General features: G+C 47.0%; 2 protein-coding genes across 2 annotated transcripts in view; one reads left to right on the plus strand and one right to left on the minus strand.

Annotated features, from left to right (window-relative positions):
- Positions 1-17,450, minus strand: part of LOC308628585 (barrier-to-autointegration factor-like) — a 144,109-nt gene that overhangs the window by 45,429 nt on the left and 81,230 nt on the right. The gene's annotated exons all lie outside the window — the stretch shown is intronic.
- The window catches only part of USP7 (ubiquitin specific peptidase 7), a 56,624-nt gene that overhangs the window by 30,229 nt on the left and 8,945 nt on the right, over positions 1-17,450 (plus strand). Inside the window, exons 3-17 of the mRNA XM_081255527.1 lie at positions 987-1,185; positions 3,142-3,280; positions 3,930-4,018; positions 5,839-5,947; positions 6,796-6,926; positions 7,385-7,439; positions 8,471-8,551; positions 8,652-8,742; positions 11,005-11,087; positions 12,964-13,073; positions 14,396-14,552; positions 15,309-15,453; positions 15,739-15,869; positions 16,782-16,916; positions 17,296-17,397. Of these exons, the coding sequence (XP_081111653.1) occupies positions 987-1,185; positions 3,142-3,280; positions 3,930-4,018; positions 5,839-5,947; positions 6,796-6,926; positions 7,385-7,439; positions 8,471-8,551; positions 8,652-8,742; positions 11,005-11,087; positions 12,964-13,073; positions 14,396-14,552; positions 15,309-15,453; positions 15,739-15,869; positions 16,782-16,916; positions 17,296-17,397 (1,757 nt within the window). The remainder of the gene's footprint in view (positions 1-986; positions 1,186-3,141; positions 3,281-3,929; positions 4,019-5,838; positions 5,948-6,795; positions 6,927-7,384; positions 7,440-8,470; positions 8,552-8,651; positions 8,743-11,004; positions 11,088-12,963; positions 13,074-14,395; positions 14,553-15,308; positions 15,454-15,738; positions 15,870-16,781; positions 16,917-17,295; positions 17,398-17,450) is intronic.

The raw sequence follows: 17,450 nt of genomic DNA on the forward strand, positions 1-17,450 counted from the left end.
GCCTGTGAACTGTCCCCAGTCTGCCACGAGATAAGCACAGAGAGAGGAAGCCCTTAGAAACTTGTATAGCAATTTGGCCTTCCTGCGGCAGTTTTATTATGTTTTATAAAAGTGCTGGCCGGTAACAGGTTGGTGGGTGGCCTTGGGACAGCTGCTCCCCTCACGGGGAGAGCTGGAGAAGCATGGACACACTAAAGCTAATCCATAGCCTGGGTCACGTGAAAGGAATAGTCAGCAACAGAAAAAGCTGGAATTCCAAGTGTGACTTTTAGTTGAATTCTTATAAGTGCTTTGCATTTTACTGGAGGAAATCTTGATTTCTTAAACTGGCCTTTGGTCTTGCTGAGTAAATTTAACAGTTCACGTCAAAAGGAATGCCAGTTTCTTCGTTCTTTTTTTCAAATAATTCCCCTTAGAGAATCTAGCGTGATATTTCACCAAAATTGTGAACTAATGAAGTTAACATTTATTTTTAGCTAACTTCTTAGGAGTCTTCTTATCTCTAAACAGTGCTGCGCTTCCCAGGAATGGCTGTCGCCCACTCCTCGGAAGTTCTTGTTTGCCTGCAAATTCATGTTTCTTCTCCACACTCAGCCCAAGTCTCAAGCCCTTTTCTTTTCCTCCTCAAGTCCTGTCTTTGAACAGATGTGACATGAGAAGTTTTACTCCTATTCTCCAGTCTCTCCACTCACTGTGGATTACTTGGGAATTAAGACAGAGTAGAATAGACATTCTTAATCACACTGAGCTCGTCTGGTGGGGAATGCAGGTGTGTGTTGCTAGCCCTCTGCGTTCGGGATTTCATTTACACAAACTAAATGTCATCTCACAGGTTTAGATTGTTACTGAATTGGAAATGATGCTATCCTTTCCCCAAAGGGTTAGATTTTAGCAGTTGAATATAGAATGGTTAACCCAGGCTTGTGCTGCTTTCAGTGTTTTCTGACAGTGCCGGGCTTGGTGATTGACAAAGCGTTTTCTTGCAGATACGAGTTGGCGCTCCGAGGCAACCTTTCAGTTCACTGTCGAGCGCTTCAGCAGACTGAGTGAGTCGGTCCTTAGCCCTCCGTGTTTTGTGCGAAATCTGCCATGGAAGATTATGGTGATGCCACGCTTTTATCCAGACAGACCACACCAAAAAAGCGTAGGATTCTTTCTCCAGTGCAATGCTGAATCTGATTCCACGTAAGACAGTTTAAATGATGCAATTACAAATCCGCAAATGGTTCTAGTACGTTATTGGAAGCCAAATTGGCCTCTTTGAATTTTGGATTTCTCTTTGAATTCCCTTTCTGCCTTTACATAGTCATTTGATTTTAAGTTATATTAAATACAATTCCCTCTTTAAAACTCACTGGTAGGTACTATATCCAAACTAGAAAAGATGTATATTTTTCTTTCAAATAAAAAACTGAACTTTGTGTGTTAGAATCTACCTGCCCGTGGAACATGGAATCAGGGCCTATCTGGACTAGCTGACTGCTGGATTACCAGGTGTATTTCTTATTCTACCAATAACTGCCAGGGGGGAAAATTGTAGTTAAGGAAAATTCTTCAGGCAGACATCCTCACTGTATGCTAACCAATTTCTATGGGTTATTCAGAAAGTTAAAATTAAAAAGAAAAGTGTCGCTGTTCAACGTTTATCAGAAGCACAGTTGAGAGATTGTTTGAAGGGCTGGATCCCAGATCACTTTGTCACCCTTTCTCATTCCACATCCATGAGCCCACGGGAAAGCTGCTTCCTTGACCACGTCTCCCTGCCACCCCAATTGTGGCCCTTGGCGCCTTTGATGAAGATGTTCCCCAAAGGGCGCCGGTTCCAGCTGTTCCGCCAAAGCTTTCATTCTCCTCTTTACTTGAGTGTTTAAGAAGCCAGTTTTATGGGGCAGTCAGGGCCTTGGCCAAATTTTTACTTCTTGTGTTCAGTTCACATTATGATCTGATCTGATGAGCGTTGAGGCTGGATTGGTTTTATTAGTCTGACAGGCAACTTGAGCCTGAACAGTAGTTTGGGAAACATCCAGCAGCCCACGTCCAGCGATGGCATCCCGAGCGAGCGGCATCCCCGCGGGAACAGCACTGCCCTTGCCCTTGTTCTGATGAGTCTGCAGTCGAAACATTCCTTTATAAAAAGCTCAGTCGAATGAGTTCAGTCAAAACCTTCCTTTATAAAAGCTCCACTTTAAGTTGGTTTTTAAACATCTTACACGATCCAGGGGCCCTTTTGGAGTCTGCCCCAAACAATCGCACCTGCAGTTATTCTCGGGTGGTGGCATCCTTGCTCAGAGCCCCCTATACAGCCCGGCCTGGAAGCCTCACAGCACCTGAGGGGGGCAGGAGTGACACTTATTAGTAGAGCCTACAGCTTTAGGTCTGTTCACCTAAAAAGATAGCTTTATCATAATTCTTCTATTCAAGTAATAGCCGTATTAGGTACTAGAACTATTATCTGACCAAAAAGCTATCATCTCTTGTAAAATCTAAGAACAGTATTTAAAGTTCAAGCACTTGTATTTTATAGATACCAGTAAAAAACTTGAAACCTTTAAATTAAAGGTTTAGAAATTAAATTAAAAAGAAATTAGAAATTAAATTAGAAATTAAAAAGACATAGGGGCTTCCCTGGTGGCACAGTGAATAGGAATCCACCTGCCAATGCAGCGGACACAGATTCGATCCCTGGCCCGGGAAGATCCCACATGCCGTGGAGCAACTAAGCCCGGGCGCCACAACTACTGAGCCTGAGCTCTAGAGCCCGTGTGCTGCAACTACTGAAGCCCGCACGCCTAGAGCCCGTGCTCAGCAGCAAGAGAAGCCACCACAATGAGAAGCCCGCGCACCGCAACCAGAGAAAGCCCATGTGCAGCAACGAAGACCCAACACAGCCAAAAATAAATAAAATTTTAAAAATTAAAAAAAAAGACATAAAGCATTGAGTTAAATCACTCCAGACCACACAAGGGCGCCCCCAGACCCTCTTCACTTTTTTCTCCATTAAAGATAATGTGTGTCCCCTTATTCCATCTAAAAAAAAATAGAAGGAGAAAATATGGGAGGTTTTGTATGCTGTTTTAAAAATTGTGTAAAAGTCAACAGGTAAATCTGTCCACTGAGGCTTAGATTGTCCTCCCTGAACAGGTCTTGGTCCTGTCACGCACAAGCGGTGCTGAAGATCATAAATTACAGAGATGATGAGAAGTCGTTCAGCCGGCGTATCAGTCATTTGTTCTTCCATAAAGAGAACGATTGGGGATTTTCCAATTTCATGGCCTGGAGTGTAAGTAACAATGTACTCAGACTGCATAATCTGAGCATTGTTCTTTGTTCCCCAATTCTCCATTCTTCACATCCATCTATTCATTTTAGGATCAAAATGTTTGCTTTGTAAGTTGGATAGGTAACTGAAAACGTGTTTTCTCCAGTTTCCTACGTCAGGTTTTTAGCAGCCAACAGGACTTCATCTCAGTGTTTTGTTCAGACATTGTAAGGTAGTTTATAGCTTTCCTGATAGGCTAGGTGTCCTTTAAAAGAAATAATACGGAGGCAGGCGTAGTGTGGGGTGGTTTCCTGTAACCAGTGAATTCTCAAGTCAGCTCGTTTGGGCTGCTTTTGCAGAGGTGGAAGCCAGTAGGACTTAGGAACGCCCTGCTCAGCTCTCTAGTGTGGGTTCTCGGCAGCCTCCCCAGACCCTGCCTGCTGAGTGGACGCTGAGCCCTTGACACCTCCCGTTCCTCCGGGAGGCATCCAAGCTTTTGCTGTTTTCATTCAGAGAACATTGTTTAAAACAAGCCAAAGCACTGCAAAACTAGAAGCACAATTTAGGTGTTTTGAAAAAGTAGTATTTTAATCGACAGGGTAATTGTTTGGAATGAAGTGAGCATTTGTGGATTCTTATGCAAGTTGGATATTCTTACTTTTTTTTATAGGAAGTGACTGATCCTGAGAAAGGATTTATAGATGATGACAAAGTTGCTTTTGAAGTCTTTGTACAGGCGGATGCCCCCCATGGAGTTGCGTAAGTTTTCCTTTAATTGGATGCTATTAAGAGACATCCTGAGTTCTAGTGAAAGGCGCAGAGGTGCATATATACAGCAGATACGCACCCTCTGTGTGCTCACCCCTTGGCACACAGACCAGATCAACGGACGTGTGCCAGCTGCGCGCTCATGCCTTTGTGTAGCGGATTTATTGAGCAGTTTCTATGTGCCGAACACTCTGCTGGGCTCTAGGAATATAATTATGTTGAACAAGGCAGCCATGGTTTTCTGTCCTCAAAGAACCTCCAAGACCACTTGGGCGGAGGAGCTGACGGCAGTAACTGCAGCCGCAGATGTGCTTGTGATTTTGTGGTGTGGGTGGCGCTGGGAGGAGAGGGTTCCGTCCCTGGGTCCAGGCGGTCTGTGGGCAAGAGCACGGTGTCGGCCTTAAAGAACGTGTCGGATGTCCTTGATTGATAAGGAATGACAGGGGAATTGGAGGTGGGGAGAAGGGCGTGAGTAAGGACACCAGCAGGGAAGTTTGGGGTGGGCGGGGCACTCGGAGGGTGTGAAGAGGGCTGAGATGGTGCCTTGGGATCAGGTTATAGACGGGCAGGACTGGGCAGGACTCTTAAGGCCGAGGAGCGAAGGAATAAAGTGCAGTCCAGGTGGGAAGGAGTCAGGTGTAGGCGCCCCTGTCTCTCCCTGTTTCTCCTCTTCCCACGTGGCCCTCCTCTGGCACGAGTGCGTAGGCTGACCTGGGTGGGCTGGGTGGCCGGCAGCCCAGAAGGGCGGTCATTGAGTCCAGGTCCTGGCTAAGGTGGCCTGCATGTGGCCCTGGGAAATTTTAAAACAGGTAAGATTTATTAGTTTTCATATTCATTGGGCTGATATCAGAGGAGTCAGGCTTTTCTTGAGTAGCCTTTTTGAAACATACCCTTGAATTGTATTCAGATACCAGCAGTGGGGGGCAAAAAGATGGTATTTCTTTAAACTTTTTGTGGGTTTTTTCCCCCTCCTTTAGAAAACATTCCCCCTATGCTTATGATACATCTTTTGACTAAGAAAGTAGATTGGGTTTTTCAGACTTACCGATCAAAACAGGTGTCTTGGTTCAGTCTTACAAACACCTCTTACCCCCGGCATCAGAGTCCTGCTGGCCTGAACTCACAGTAAATGTCTAGCACTGGTCACACATTTGCACCGTGCACAGAGGGGGAGGGGATGGTGCTGGGGAGGGCTGTTCTGCTTCCTGTTAACTGTTGGGGGCAAGGCGGTGCAGACTGTTCTCTCTCCTAACCAACCACCTGTATAACAGAGTAAAGGGAGACGGCTCTTGGAGTTGAGGTCTGAACCTGCTGGTGTGCATGCCTGTCCTTCCCCGCGTACGGGACGCTACAGAAAAGAGGGGTTTCTGCTGATCCCGTCCCGCCTTGTGCTGACTACACGTGTGACCCGACGTGTGTGTGAGGGAGCCACCCTGGGACTCAGTTTGATAGAAGTAGACTTGAACTCCTCTCTGACAGAGCTGCTCTGGGTAAATGATGGCACTGCTGCTGTCAGCAGACAGCGCGGAGGCCGCCTCTCCGGTGCCGGGCTGAGTTCGCACTGGCCCACGTGCTTGAGCAGACAAAACTGGTGACTGCCGGAGGGAGTCGTGTGATAACTGCCAGCCTGGCAACAAGTTATTCACTTGGAGGCGGGTGCTCGGACGTCGTCACCCCGTGTCAGGATGGTGGGAAGGAGGTGGTGGTGCAGAGCAGCGAGGTGCCGGCCCCCAGTCCCCTCGCCCACACACGTTGCAGAAGCAAGGAGGTGTCCTGTGCAGTTTTCCCTCAACCTCAAACTGATCTTACAGGTGGGATTCAAAGAAGCACACGGGCTATGTCGGTTTAAAGAATCAGGGAGCGACTTGTTACATGAACAGCCTGCTGCAGACTTTATTTTTCACAAACCAACTACGAAAGGTAAATGGATGGTGTTTCTCTCCCTCAACCTTCCACCCACCCTTTTCTCTCAAGTATTAGGGGGTAAGCAAAGCCCCGTCGCCAGACTTGTCTCTTGCTGCGTCTCCAGGGAGGCCCCTGCTTTACGCTTATACATAGCTCTATTCCTCAGTGTTCGGACACTTGTGAAGCTAACTTAGGTGATGAAAAGTTTACCACAGCCGACAAACCTAACTTTATTGGGCTAGAAATAATAAAGCTTTTTAAAAAAATATGAAAGTCATTAGCAGCAACATTTGAAAAGTTTTATATTAAAATTGATTAGTTGAAAAACTCCTGGTCAGGAATCTTAATTTTTCACTTACTGTAGCTAAAACTTCTAAAAAATGTAAAATCTAACGGAGGATAGTTACTTGCACTTTAGGAATGTCGTGCAAGCAGGGGCGCAGCGCAGGCAGCACACACTCCTGGTGTTGGGGACCATTGGCTGGTCTGCTGGCGTGTCCTTTTCGCACCATTCTTCCAGGCAGCGTTAATGACCAAGATAGGATGATATCTTGGGGACAGTTGAGTGTGGTTAATTGCAGTAGCATTGAAGTTTCATCAGCCCTTTTGTTCAAAGTCATGTTAAGTTAAACAATGTTGCTCTGCTCTGAGAAGTATGAGATAGAAGTAAAGTGGTTCTCATCGGATGGTGAGCCCCAAGTAATTTTAAAAATTCTTTTTTCACTGTCTTGATTTTTAAAAGACCTTTTGACCCTTTGGCGGGGGATAGTTAAAACCCCTCCCCAACTGCCTTTGTCATTGTGGTGTTAGAAATGATACTTTCACATAAAATTCCATTTTTATTTCTGAATCAATTCTTTTAGGCTGTGTACATGATGCCAACAGAGGGCGACGATTCATCCAAAAGCGTCCCTTTAGCATTGCAAAGAGTGTTCTATGAATTACAGCACAGCGATAAGCCCGTAGGAACAAAGAAGCTGACCAAGTCGTTCGGGTACGTTTTGGGAGACCTGTCCATTCTGCTGCTCGAGGGCTGAGTTAGTGGACGGGGAAGGGTTGAGGGCAGAACTCAGGCACTTAATTACGTCAGGACATTTTATCAGTGTCCTTTGTTTGACCTCTTTGGAAATGGAGGCTTTTAGAATTTTGCTTGAGAAGCAGTTCACCACTTAGGTTTACCTGTCAAGGAAAGGATACATATCGTCTCCAAGTTTCTGTACATTTACTTGCAAACACGATCCCCCCCCTTGCAGTAAGATGTTCAGAACAATATAAAGTTGTGAACGTTTTGGTGTCTGGATAAAATTCAGTTTGTCTTTGAATTATAATCGTCTTAAAAATGTAAGAATAATGACTAATTACATGGTTCGGTTTTTTAGTCTGAGTTGCTTGTTAATTTACTCTTGTTTGAAATCTGGAAGTTTAAATATAAATTCATTTTATCTCTCTAAGGTGGGAAACGTTAGATAGCTTCATGCAACATGATGTTCAAGAGCTCTGTCGAGTGGTGAGTTCTCAGCCGCAGTTGTTTACTACTTACATTTCATATTTTGAAGCACTGTCAGAAGTTGTTACCAAGTAAAACCTCAGACCTACTTCCGTCACTATCATTCCAGTTATGCCCATCTTTGTTCAGGACCAGAACTAGGCTAGAAAGAAAAGACAACATGTATCTAGTTTAAAACCAGAAAGACTGAAAAATTATTTGATAGGGAAGTGTGAGGGAAAATGTAAATGTGAATAGTATAGGTAGTGTACTTTGAATTTGTTAAATTGGCATAATTACCAGAGTTACTAATCCAAGAAACAACAGATTGGCTTGAGTAGCTGTCCTGATGATCCCACTTCACTTTAGAATAGTGACTTCTGTTCTTACTCTGTAGCACAAGACCCAGACCCCGCCTTGGCACAGAACTTCTGGTTGAGGCAGACCTCTGTGTGGGTGATCTTCCCCCACACCATCTCTAGTCACGAGCAGACGCCCACTTTTCCAGTTGTGATGAAAGAAATACACGCACACGCGCACACACACGCACACACACTCACACTCACACACTCACGACATGAAATGGCTATTCAAGGTGATTGGCTGGGCAAGGTGTGTTTTCTTTTTTGCAGCACTAGCTGGATTGAATCCAGTTCATTAAATATCCATGGACAAACCAGTCAATCCTGTTGACAGGCTCAACCTCATTAATCTCTTGGTGTGGACCAATACGAGTTAAGTTTAGTGCTCAATTTACATGCTTTTCCACAGAGGTAAAATGAATATAAAAAATGCTTCTAAAGGCACTACAGATTACTAATTCATTCCAAAGGCTGTATAGAGGGTTAATCTCAACTGTTGCATGTAGATATTTTTGTAAATATCCAACCAAGGAAGAAGATTTTTGTATGTTTTTGATAATTGCATGCTAAAGGTCATGATATTTATAGTCTAGAATTTCTTTGACCATTGAAATTTCCTAGTCACGTTTCAAATTACTGTATGTTAATTAAGCATAACATTTTTCTGAAAGCCAAAACTTTCTCTTCCAGTTGCTTGATAATGTGGAAAATAAGATGAAAGGCACGTGTGTAGAAGGCACCATACCTAAATTATTCAGAGGCAAGATGGTGGTATGTGATAACCAGTTTTAAAGAGTGATTTTTAAAGATTTTAAACATGCTAATATTTTGACGGTTAATGCTTAACTCATCTTATTTTCCTTATTTGTAGTCATATATCCAGTGTAAAGAAGTAGACTACCGATCTGATAGAAGAGAAGATTATTATGATATCCAGCTAAGTATAAAAGGAAAGAAAAATAGTAAGTTTTGTGTACATAATGGCACCACCACCTTTTCATAATTTGTTTTGGTATAATGCTTCATTGACACAGCGGTTTTTATTGAAATATAGTGTAGAGAAAATTGCCCAAATGATGAAGGTACTGAGTGAACACAGTCTGGTGACCCCACCCAGGTCAAGAAACAGAACATTTGCAAAGCAAGATGGTGGCCCTTCCTGGTCACTGCCTCCCCCTCCTCACAGGAAACCACTGTTTGGCCTGCTAACATTCTTTCCTAGGTTACTTTTGCGTGTTTTGTGATATTTACATAGGTGGGATCGTGTAGGATATGTGTCTAGTTCTCTCTTTTCTTTTTCTCAGCGTTGCCTCCATGTACTTCATCCTTATATTGAGCAGCAGTAATGGGTCATTTTCATTGCTTTATAGTATTCCACTTTAGGAATATAACACAAATGTTTGGAAACCATTCTTTCCTTGATGGGTGTTTGGGTTGTTTTCAGTGTGAGGCTGGTAGGTGTGAGGCTTGTTGGCCGGTCTTGTGTCCACCCCTGGTGCATTTACGGTGAGTGGAATGCTGGCTCGTAGGGCCTGCGTGTATATGTCGAGCTTAGCAGATACAGCAGTTTATCCATTCCTGCTCCACCAGTAGGTTGCGAGCCGTTGTTCCACATCCACTCCAGAGCCGTCAATCGTCAGACTGGCATTTTGGTGGGAGAATGGTGCTATCTTGAGTTCAATTTGCATTGCCCTGGAAGTCGGGGAGATTTCACCTTTTCGAATGCTTATTGGCAATTTGGGTGTCTTCCTGAACATATGGAATGTAGTTCGTAATAACTTGATGTTCTGGTCCTATAATTCCGTGATTTCTGGATCTGTTTCCATCGATTCACTTTCCATCTCTGGCTGTGAGTTCCAGCTTCTTTGCCTGTCTGGTCATCTTTTATTGGATGCCAGCTGTTGTGATTTTTATCCTGTTGGGTATTGGATATTCTTAACCTTTGTTCCGGGGTACATTTCAGTATTTGGAGATAGCTGATTCCTTCGAGACCAAGAGGAGCCTCTGCACATCGCCGGGGCTCTCCCGCGCGGCTCTCCCCAGGGCCCTCTGTCCTGCGCGTGGCCGCTGCCTCGGGCCCCTGAAATCCCCACCCTGTCTCAGGGAGACTCTGGGGCCCGTTGTGGTTTCTCTGCCCTGCGCTGTGGCCTGGAAGGTGCAGGCAGTGAGCTGGGACTTTGGGAGGCTCTCAGCGGCCACGTCCTGTCCTGCCTGTTGTCCTGTGTGTGAACACGGTTGTTGGCCTCGTAATGGAGCCCATTACAAGTGCGCTTCCTGTTACTCCCTCAGGGCCACAGCACGGAACTCACGGGCTGTGGTCGCTGCTGCTCGCCTGGGTTTCGGGCTCTCTGCCAGCGTGGGGCTTGCCTTTTCACTCTTGCAGTGCGCCCATTTGGTTTACAGAATGTTATAACTGTAGTGAAATCCAGGGTATCAGTCTTTGCTTTTTGTGTCTGAGAACACCTGCCCTGAAGTCATAAGATAATTCTCTTATCTGTTACTGTTTTCTCTCTTCTGTTTATTTACAGTCCACCCAGAATAGTTTCTTTCTGCTTATGGTCCGAGTGGACCAAAGGTGCTCTGCTGCCCCTGTGTCAGCAGTGAGCCCTTCGCATCTGTGTAGACCTCTTTCTAGACTCTACCTCCCGGTCCATTGGCTATCATCCTTGGATGGATTCTTCCTTCTTCCTTTTCAGCTTTATTGTGGTTTAAGTGACAGGATCGTAAGGTGTTTAAAGTGTTCATCATGGTTATTTGGTACGCTCAGGTGTTGTGACAGGATGACTGCCTTCTGGTCAATGAACTTGACTTACACGTGGCAGCGTTATCAGCCGTGTCCCCGTGCTGTGCACAGGAGCCTCCGCTCTTACTCCCTCTCACAGCAGAAGCCCGTGTCCCCTTCCAAACTCCCCCTCTTCCCCCACCCCAGCCTCCCACATGCCTGCTTTCTTTCTGCACCGACTTTAGAATAAGTGTTTGGGTTAAAATTTGTACTTTAACATTACTTAAGGTTATTAAAACGTTGACTCCATGTTATCATGTAACACCCTCAGTGGCCTTAAGAGTTCACACCTTTTGCTGGATCAGTGAAATTGCAGACCTGTGCTCACAGCTACAGTTATTTACATTCCTCCCTGGCGTGCCCGAATTGATTGATTGACTATGTTATAATCAAAGCTTTAGTGATAACTTCGGCTAACTTTTTTCTCTTTCTCTCTTGAAAGTATTTGAATCATTTGTGGATTACGTGGCAGTAGAACAACTAGACGGTGACAATAAATACGATGCCGGGGAGCATGGCTTGCAGGTAACTTGGAGGTTGTGTGCTAGTGTCCCGCTGTATCTTTCCACTTTGTTTTCACGTCTTTTGCTTAACTGTGAACTAAACGTTCACTTGCATCTTTTCACGTGCCACTGGTGTTTAGAACGCAAAAGGATTTTATTTCTCAGTCTGGACGTTGTGTTAGAGAGCTCTGATCGTGTCGCTGGTGTAGACAAGCAGGGGTGGGGAAGGTGGTGTGCCTCCTGGCTACCAGAGGCAGAACCATCACCCGACACGTGTGCCCCCCCCCACCAATTCCATCCATGACTCTGCCCCTTACTTCACTGGTGTCTGTGCCAGAGCTTCCCTCAGTTTCTCCTAGTCACAGATAGAACTGCTTAGTCACTGGGACTCTGGTTTTGGCTGGTGGTGGTGGTTTGCTCCCCCGCCGCCCCAGTGGAGTGTCAGTTAGTTTTCTGAGGATCCTGACTTCCAGAACAAGGAGTGCATTTTCTGTTATTTGTTCCACACTCGGTGTCCCTGCTTGTTTTCCACATGGCCCCGCAGGAATTCTGGCAGAACACTGAGTGTTGTAAACAAGCGGCAGTGCATGGTCAGATAGAGGGGCCTGCACTGTGGCCTGGTCAGGCTGCTTGGTGGGTCAGCAGCATCCTCACGGGTCCAGCCCTCCAGGTCTGTGTTGCAGCCTCATAACCTTGACTCACTGGCTCAACTAATTTATGATGTTTTTCGGACCATCCTGGGTTTACCAAGCTCACACATTTATAATTCACGGTGCTGGTGAGCCCATTTTGCCGTGGGTCACAGACCTGCTGTCCTCCTGCTTGGTCAGGCCACTGATTTGTAGGTCAGTAAGTTACTTGCAAACATGCCACTGGATTTGCTTAGGACACACTTGTCAACTCACAGGATTGCCCTTATCCACACTGGGTATTTTGGGCTCTGGGTGAACAAAATGTATTTTAGAATTAGACTCTCAATGGACAGTGGCTAAGAAACAGGATTCTTCTATTATTCTTTCAAGTTGTACTAAAACCATGCCATTCCTTTGTGTGGCAGTAGGTTCCTGGGTTTTTGTTTTTCTTCCCACAACTATCCAGTTCCCTTAACCATGCTAATGTACAACAGAGAAGATTGCCACCTAGGACACCAGTCCCTCCAGGTGGGTGTGTTCTAGCCAGTGTTGGAAATAAGTTTTACAGGTCCGAAGGAAGGGCCAGACAGGAAATACAGCCGTGCTGAGGGCCGCTGATGGCCTGACAGTGACTGGCTTTGGCGAAGGCTTATCTGAGTGAGGTCTCAGCTGGCTGAGGTTGGGGGGGGAGTGAGGCTGGGCCTCTCCCCCAGAGGCCTTGCTGGGGGCCGTCCTTTGGTCCAGAGGCTGGTGACGCCTGGGCAGAGGCTGTGGCGGTGGTCAGAGGGCCTTGCTTATACCGAGTCGGAGGGGTCTTCAGAAGCAGGAGTGAACAGTCAGCACTAACCGTGCTCACGGGGAAGGACGGCGGTCACGGGCAGTTCTCCCAACCCAGACCGTGCTCGTCTTATTCTGTTCCGGTGTCCATAGGCACACCTCATTCACATAATCATAATCCTCTGCTTTTCCATTTGATTTTCCCGTGTTTCTCCAGAATTTTCGTAGTGTTTAATGACTGTGTTTATAGGGCAACAAGTGACTGAGCCGTAATTTACTTCACTGTTCCCCTGTCGCTGGACATCAAGATAGCGTGTAATGCAAACTAAGAGGAAATCCCACACACAGAACATTTAAAGGCACCCTGTGCCCGTCTCCCCACCAGAAGTTCCCACCGTGTTCCACCCTTGCTGTGAAACGCTGTTGCTTTTGTTGCTTCGAGAAATAAGTAGAGGTAAACTAAACCTGTGCTTCTTTTTCAATGTTCAGGAAGCAGAGAAAGGTGTGAAATTCCTAACATTGCCACCAGTGTTACACCTACAACTGATGCGATTTATGTATGACCCTCAGACGGACCAAAATATCAAGATCAACGATAGGTAATCTAGAGTGGGATGTGAGAGTTAAGATTTACCCATCATCCTGATTTAGGGGGTTAGTCTCAGTGCTTTGTTTAGTTTTTCTGTTTTCGGTCTCATCTCTGATTTATGCAGGTTTCCTCTCTGCCGAGGTGTCCCAAGAACTGTGCTTTTAAAGGGATAATTTCAGGGGCTGCTTCCTCCGTATCTCCTCCTCAGGGAGCCCCTCTGTCTACACTGTGGCAGACTGAAGTCTGTGGGGGGGGAGAGGGTGCTTTCTGCTGCACAGGCTTTGCTTTCCCCAGAAGTGGCATTTGCTATTATTACTCTCTTGGTTTACATAGGATTCTCCGCTATGTTGTTATCTCTCAGTTGGCATAGGCCTATAGAATGTGCTAGAATCCTCAGGAATGCTGGCGTAGGTGGGTGTGTCCCCCATTCCAGGTGTTTTCTAGATCCTTAAAGTACCAGTTAAAAGGTTGCTACCACACACTGCTTTGTCTGGTTCAGGAGACAGAACTTGCCCCCTGATTAGTTGGAGCAGTAACTTGGTACTCCTTGGTCAGGGGCTACAGCCTGACAATAACCAGCCTCCTAGAGGTTGGTCAGTCACCCCTGAAACTCGGCGGAGAGTGTGCCTCGATCATACCACCTGCCGCCAGCCGGGCCTGCTCGTCTGCTCTTGCCCTTTTCTGTGGGGTCTCTTGAGGCAGCAGACCTCACAGGCCAGCAGCCTGCACGCTGGGCCCAACCTGCTGGCGTGCTTTGTTGGGTCCCCACCTTGGTTGTCTTTCTGGTTTTATTGGAATTAGTTGCCAACGTTTTTTCAGGTCGTGAGATTTCACATAAAAGTCCAGATTTCTGACATCTGGCATTCAGAACACTTGGCAGTGCCAGGCCTGAGTTCCCAAGCGCCGTGCCGGGTGGCGGCTGCCCCTCCGCGCCCAGGCTCGTGCTCTGCTCGGCACCACGGTCCTCGTGCACCCACCTCCCGCTCTTCCTGCCTCTCAAGGTTCCCCCCCCACCCCCGTTCATGACAACATGTGGAAATATCCATATCCTAGAAAAGTCAGTGTTTTTTTGTCACAAGACTGACAGTTATGTAACATCCTGGAATTTAAAATTTCGTGAGGTGTGTCAGTGCTTTATAGGTATTTTTCTCAAATCAAGCTTCAGATTTTGTTGACGTGTGAATAATTTGTTGTGATGAGTAGGAGCTGCCCTTTCCAAGTAAAGAGGAGCCAATGAATTAGAAGGTCTAGCAAGGAATAAAGCCTAAAGGTGAAATATTTTACAAGTAAATTAAACCTGGATTTCTCTTAAAATGTTTTTATTTTAAATAGGTTTGAGTTCCCCGAACAGCTACCACTTGATGAATTTTTGCAAAAAACGGATCCTAAAGACCCTGCAAATTATATTCTTCATGCAGTCCTGGTTCATAGTGGAGATAATCATGGTGGACATTATGTGGTTTATCTAAACCCCAAAGGGGATGGCAAAGTAAGTGCTGGGAGGGGGTAGGGTGGACGTGATGCTGTGTAGGGGATTCAGTGACACTCAGCTTCAGACTTGGCCTTGATAGTGAAGGATCCCTTCTTGGCCTCTGTATCTGTATGTTCCTGATACTTTTAAAGGTGGATAGTAAATTATGATTGTACTTGATATATACATCTCGTTATTAGTATTGAACATTGGACCTTATAGGATCCCTTTACATCTAACATGAGGCACTTAGTTTCCACTTAGAATAATCATCTGTGGCCCGCACTCATGGGCCCGCATTGGTTGCGTGTTATTGCACGTGCCCCATTACCCACGCGATGTAATGCGTGGTCTTTGCCTGGTTCACGTGGATCCCATCACGTGATCTTCACCAGGAGGAGCAGATGAGGGTCTCGGGGTCTATGTCCAGGGCCACAGGGCCAGTGAGGGACAGAGCCAAGGTGGAGCCCGCCCAGCTCATGCTGAGGGGATTTGGAGGCGGGACCTGGAACTGTAGGGTTAGTGCCATCTAAAACGACTCCATCCACAGTGGACAGAGATGGAGCCTAAGCTGAAGCCTAGGATGTTTGAGTACATTACAGAAATTGCCCATGGACGGATATTAGCAATTTCTCCAGAATGTGGGGTGAGGGCGGCAGAAATGCTGGCGAGTTTTGTGAGGGTCACCTGGGGCAGCCGTGTGTTCTCGGGGAACGCTGCCTTTCACTTCGTGTGCTCCTCAAAGCGCCATATCTCTGCTGCTCCCCGTTGCAGTGGTGTAAGTTTGACGATGACGTGGTGTCCAGGTGTACGAAAGAGGAGGCCATCGAGCACAACTACGGGGGCCACGACGACGACCTCTCCGTGCGGCACTGCACCAACGCCTACATGCTGGTTTACATCCGGGAGTCGAAGCTCAGTGAGTGGAGCGGGTGTGTCGTGCCCTGGCTGGGCCGAGCTCGCGGCTGGGCCCTGAGTCTCGCCCGCTGGGGCATTTTATACCACGTACAGTGAACCTAAGCTAGAGCCACCTGTGCAGACACTTTACTGCTTATGCTGCCTTACAGCATCGTCTAGAAGCAGCCGGATTGGACTTGCGGGTTTGGATGAGGACCCAGGGTGCCAAGTAATTTTACTTTAAAGGGTCGCTTTATTTGTGATGACGTAGCGCACAGAGGTGAAGGAAGATGCGTTTGTCCTGCAGGTGAGGTTTTACAAGCTGTCACCGACCATGATATCCCTCAGCAGTTGGTGGAACGATTACAAGAAGAGAAAAGGATCGAGGCTCAGAAGCGGAAGGAGCGGCAGGAAGCCCACCTCTACATGCAAGTGCAGGTCAGCCTGCGGGCAGGCGCGAAGCTGCCACGGGCCAGGGCGTCGGCCACGGGTCTGGGCGGCCCCCTGAGCGTGTGACTGAGGAACTGCAGGCCAGTTCCCTGACCGTTGGGAATGTTCTTTCCAGTTCAGGGTATGGGCTTAAATGTGAGAGGTACTCAGGCTGCCAGAGCAGCGGTATCTTAGTGTTTATAAAACATGCAGGGGACCAGAGAAGGAAGGGCAAGCAGAACCCAGGTGAGGCCTGGCAGGGAGAGCTCTGGCAGCTGGGGGGGTGGGGGGTGAACTGCCAGGTGGTTTTGGTTCATGATTTAGTTGCGCTTAGGGAACAGGCATTTGTTTTAACAAGTTGATTGACTACCTGGAAAAAAAGGTCCATGTGCATCCTAGCTTTATAATATTTGGGGATCACCATCCGGATGGATTTCTAGTTGATGTTTATGGATGAGTTTAGAATGGCTGCATGGAAATATGTAGGTTTCCAAGTATTCGTACCTGATTTAGTTCTTGGTCATTTTGGTGCTTTTCTGCTTGGGTCTTCTGTAGAAGGTTCATCAAAGCAAAAGACTAGTTGTGTTTTTTGTTTGTTTGTTTGTTTGTTTTTGCGGTACGCGGGCCTCTCACTGTTGCGGCCTCTCCCATTGCGGAGCACAGGCTCCGGACGCGCAGGCTCAGCGGCCATGGCTCACGGGCCCAGCCGCTCCGCGGCACGTGGGATCCTCCCGGACCGGGGCACGAACCCGTGTCCCCTGCATCAGCAGGAGGACTCTCAACCACTGCGCCACCAGGGAAGCCCAAGACTAGTTGTTTTTATTTTTAGCATTTGAACCTTGGTTTCGATCAGCCTGACCTGGTTCTCCTTTGTGTGTTAGTGGTGTAAACTCCATTCTGCATTTTCATGCCTATTTGCAGATTGTTGCAGAGGACCAGTTTTGTGGCCATCAAGGAAATGATATGTACGATGAAGAAAAAGTGAAATACACTGTGTTCAAAGTGTTGAAGAACTCCTCGCTTGCTGAGTTTGTCCAGAACCTCTCTCAGACCATGGTGAGCGCCCGTCCTCCTGTTGATAGTTCTCTCTCCTTTTTCATAACTGGACCCTGGAGGATCCTGCCCTTGGAGGCAGGCACTGTGTCCAGGCGCCACCTGAGAGTGAGCTTGGGACCAGAGTTCCTTCCCTTCTGGGTTGTGCTCTCTGGCATCTCCCCTCATCTCCCCCTCCTCCCCCCCGCCTCCCCCTTGGTAAGATGGGCTTGAAGTTCCGGGACACCAGAGATCCCGAAGGCCAGGTCACTATTGCCCACACCAGCAGGGAGAGCTGTAATCGTGATTTTTTCCCCCTTATAATCATAGAATCATTACCTTGATGTTGAATGAAAATATAAGCTAATTTTGCTTCAATTAATTCAACTGTAATTATTTCCAGGGATTTCCTCAAGATCAAATTCGACTGTGGCCCATGCAGGCGAGGAGCAATGGCACCAAACGGCCGGCCATGCTGGATAACGAGGCCGACGGCAGCAAGACGGTGAGTGTGGCGGTCCGGTCCAGTCCGGTCTGGGTGTGCACGGCGGGCATCGC

This window comes from Mesoplodon bidens (genome assembly GCF_964165515.1).
Source record: "Mesoplodon bidens genome assembly, chromosome: 15".
NCBI classification, from domain to species: domain Eukaryota; kingdom Metazoa; phylum Chordata; class Mammalia; order Artiodactyla; family Ziphiidae; genus Mesoplodon; species Mesoplodon bidens.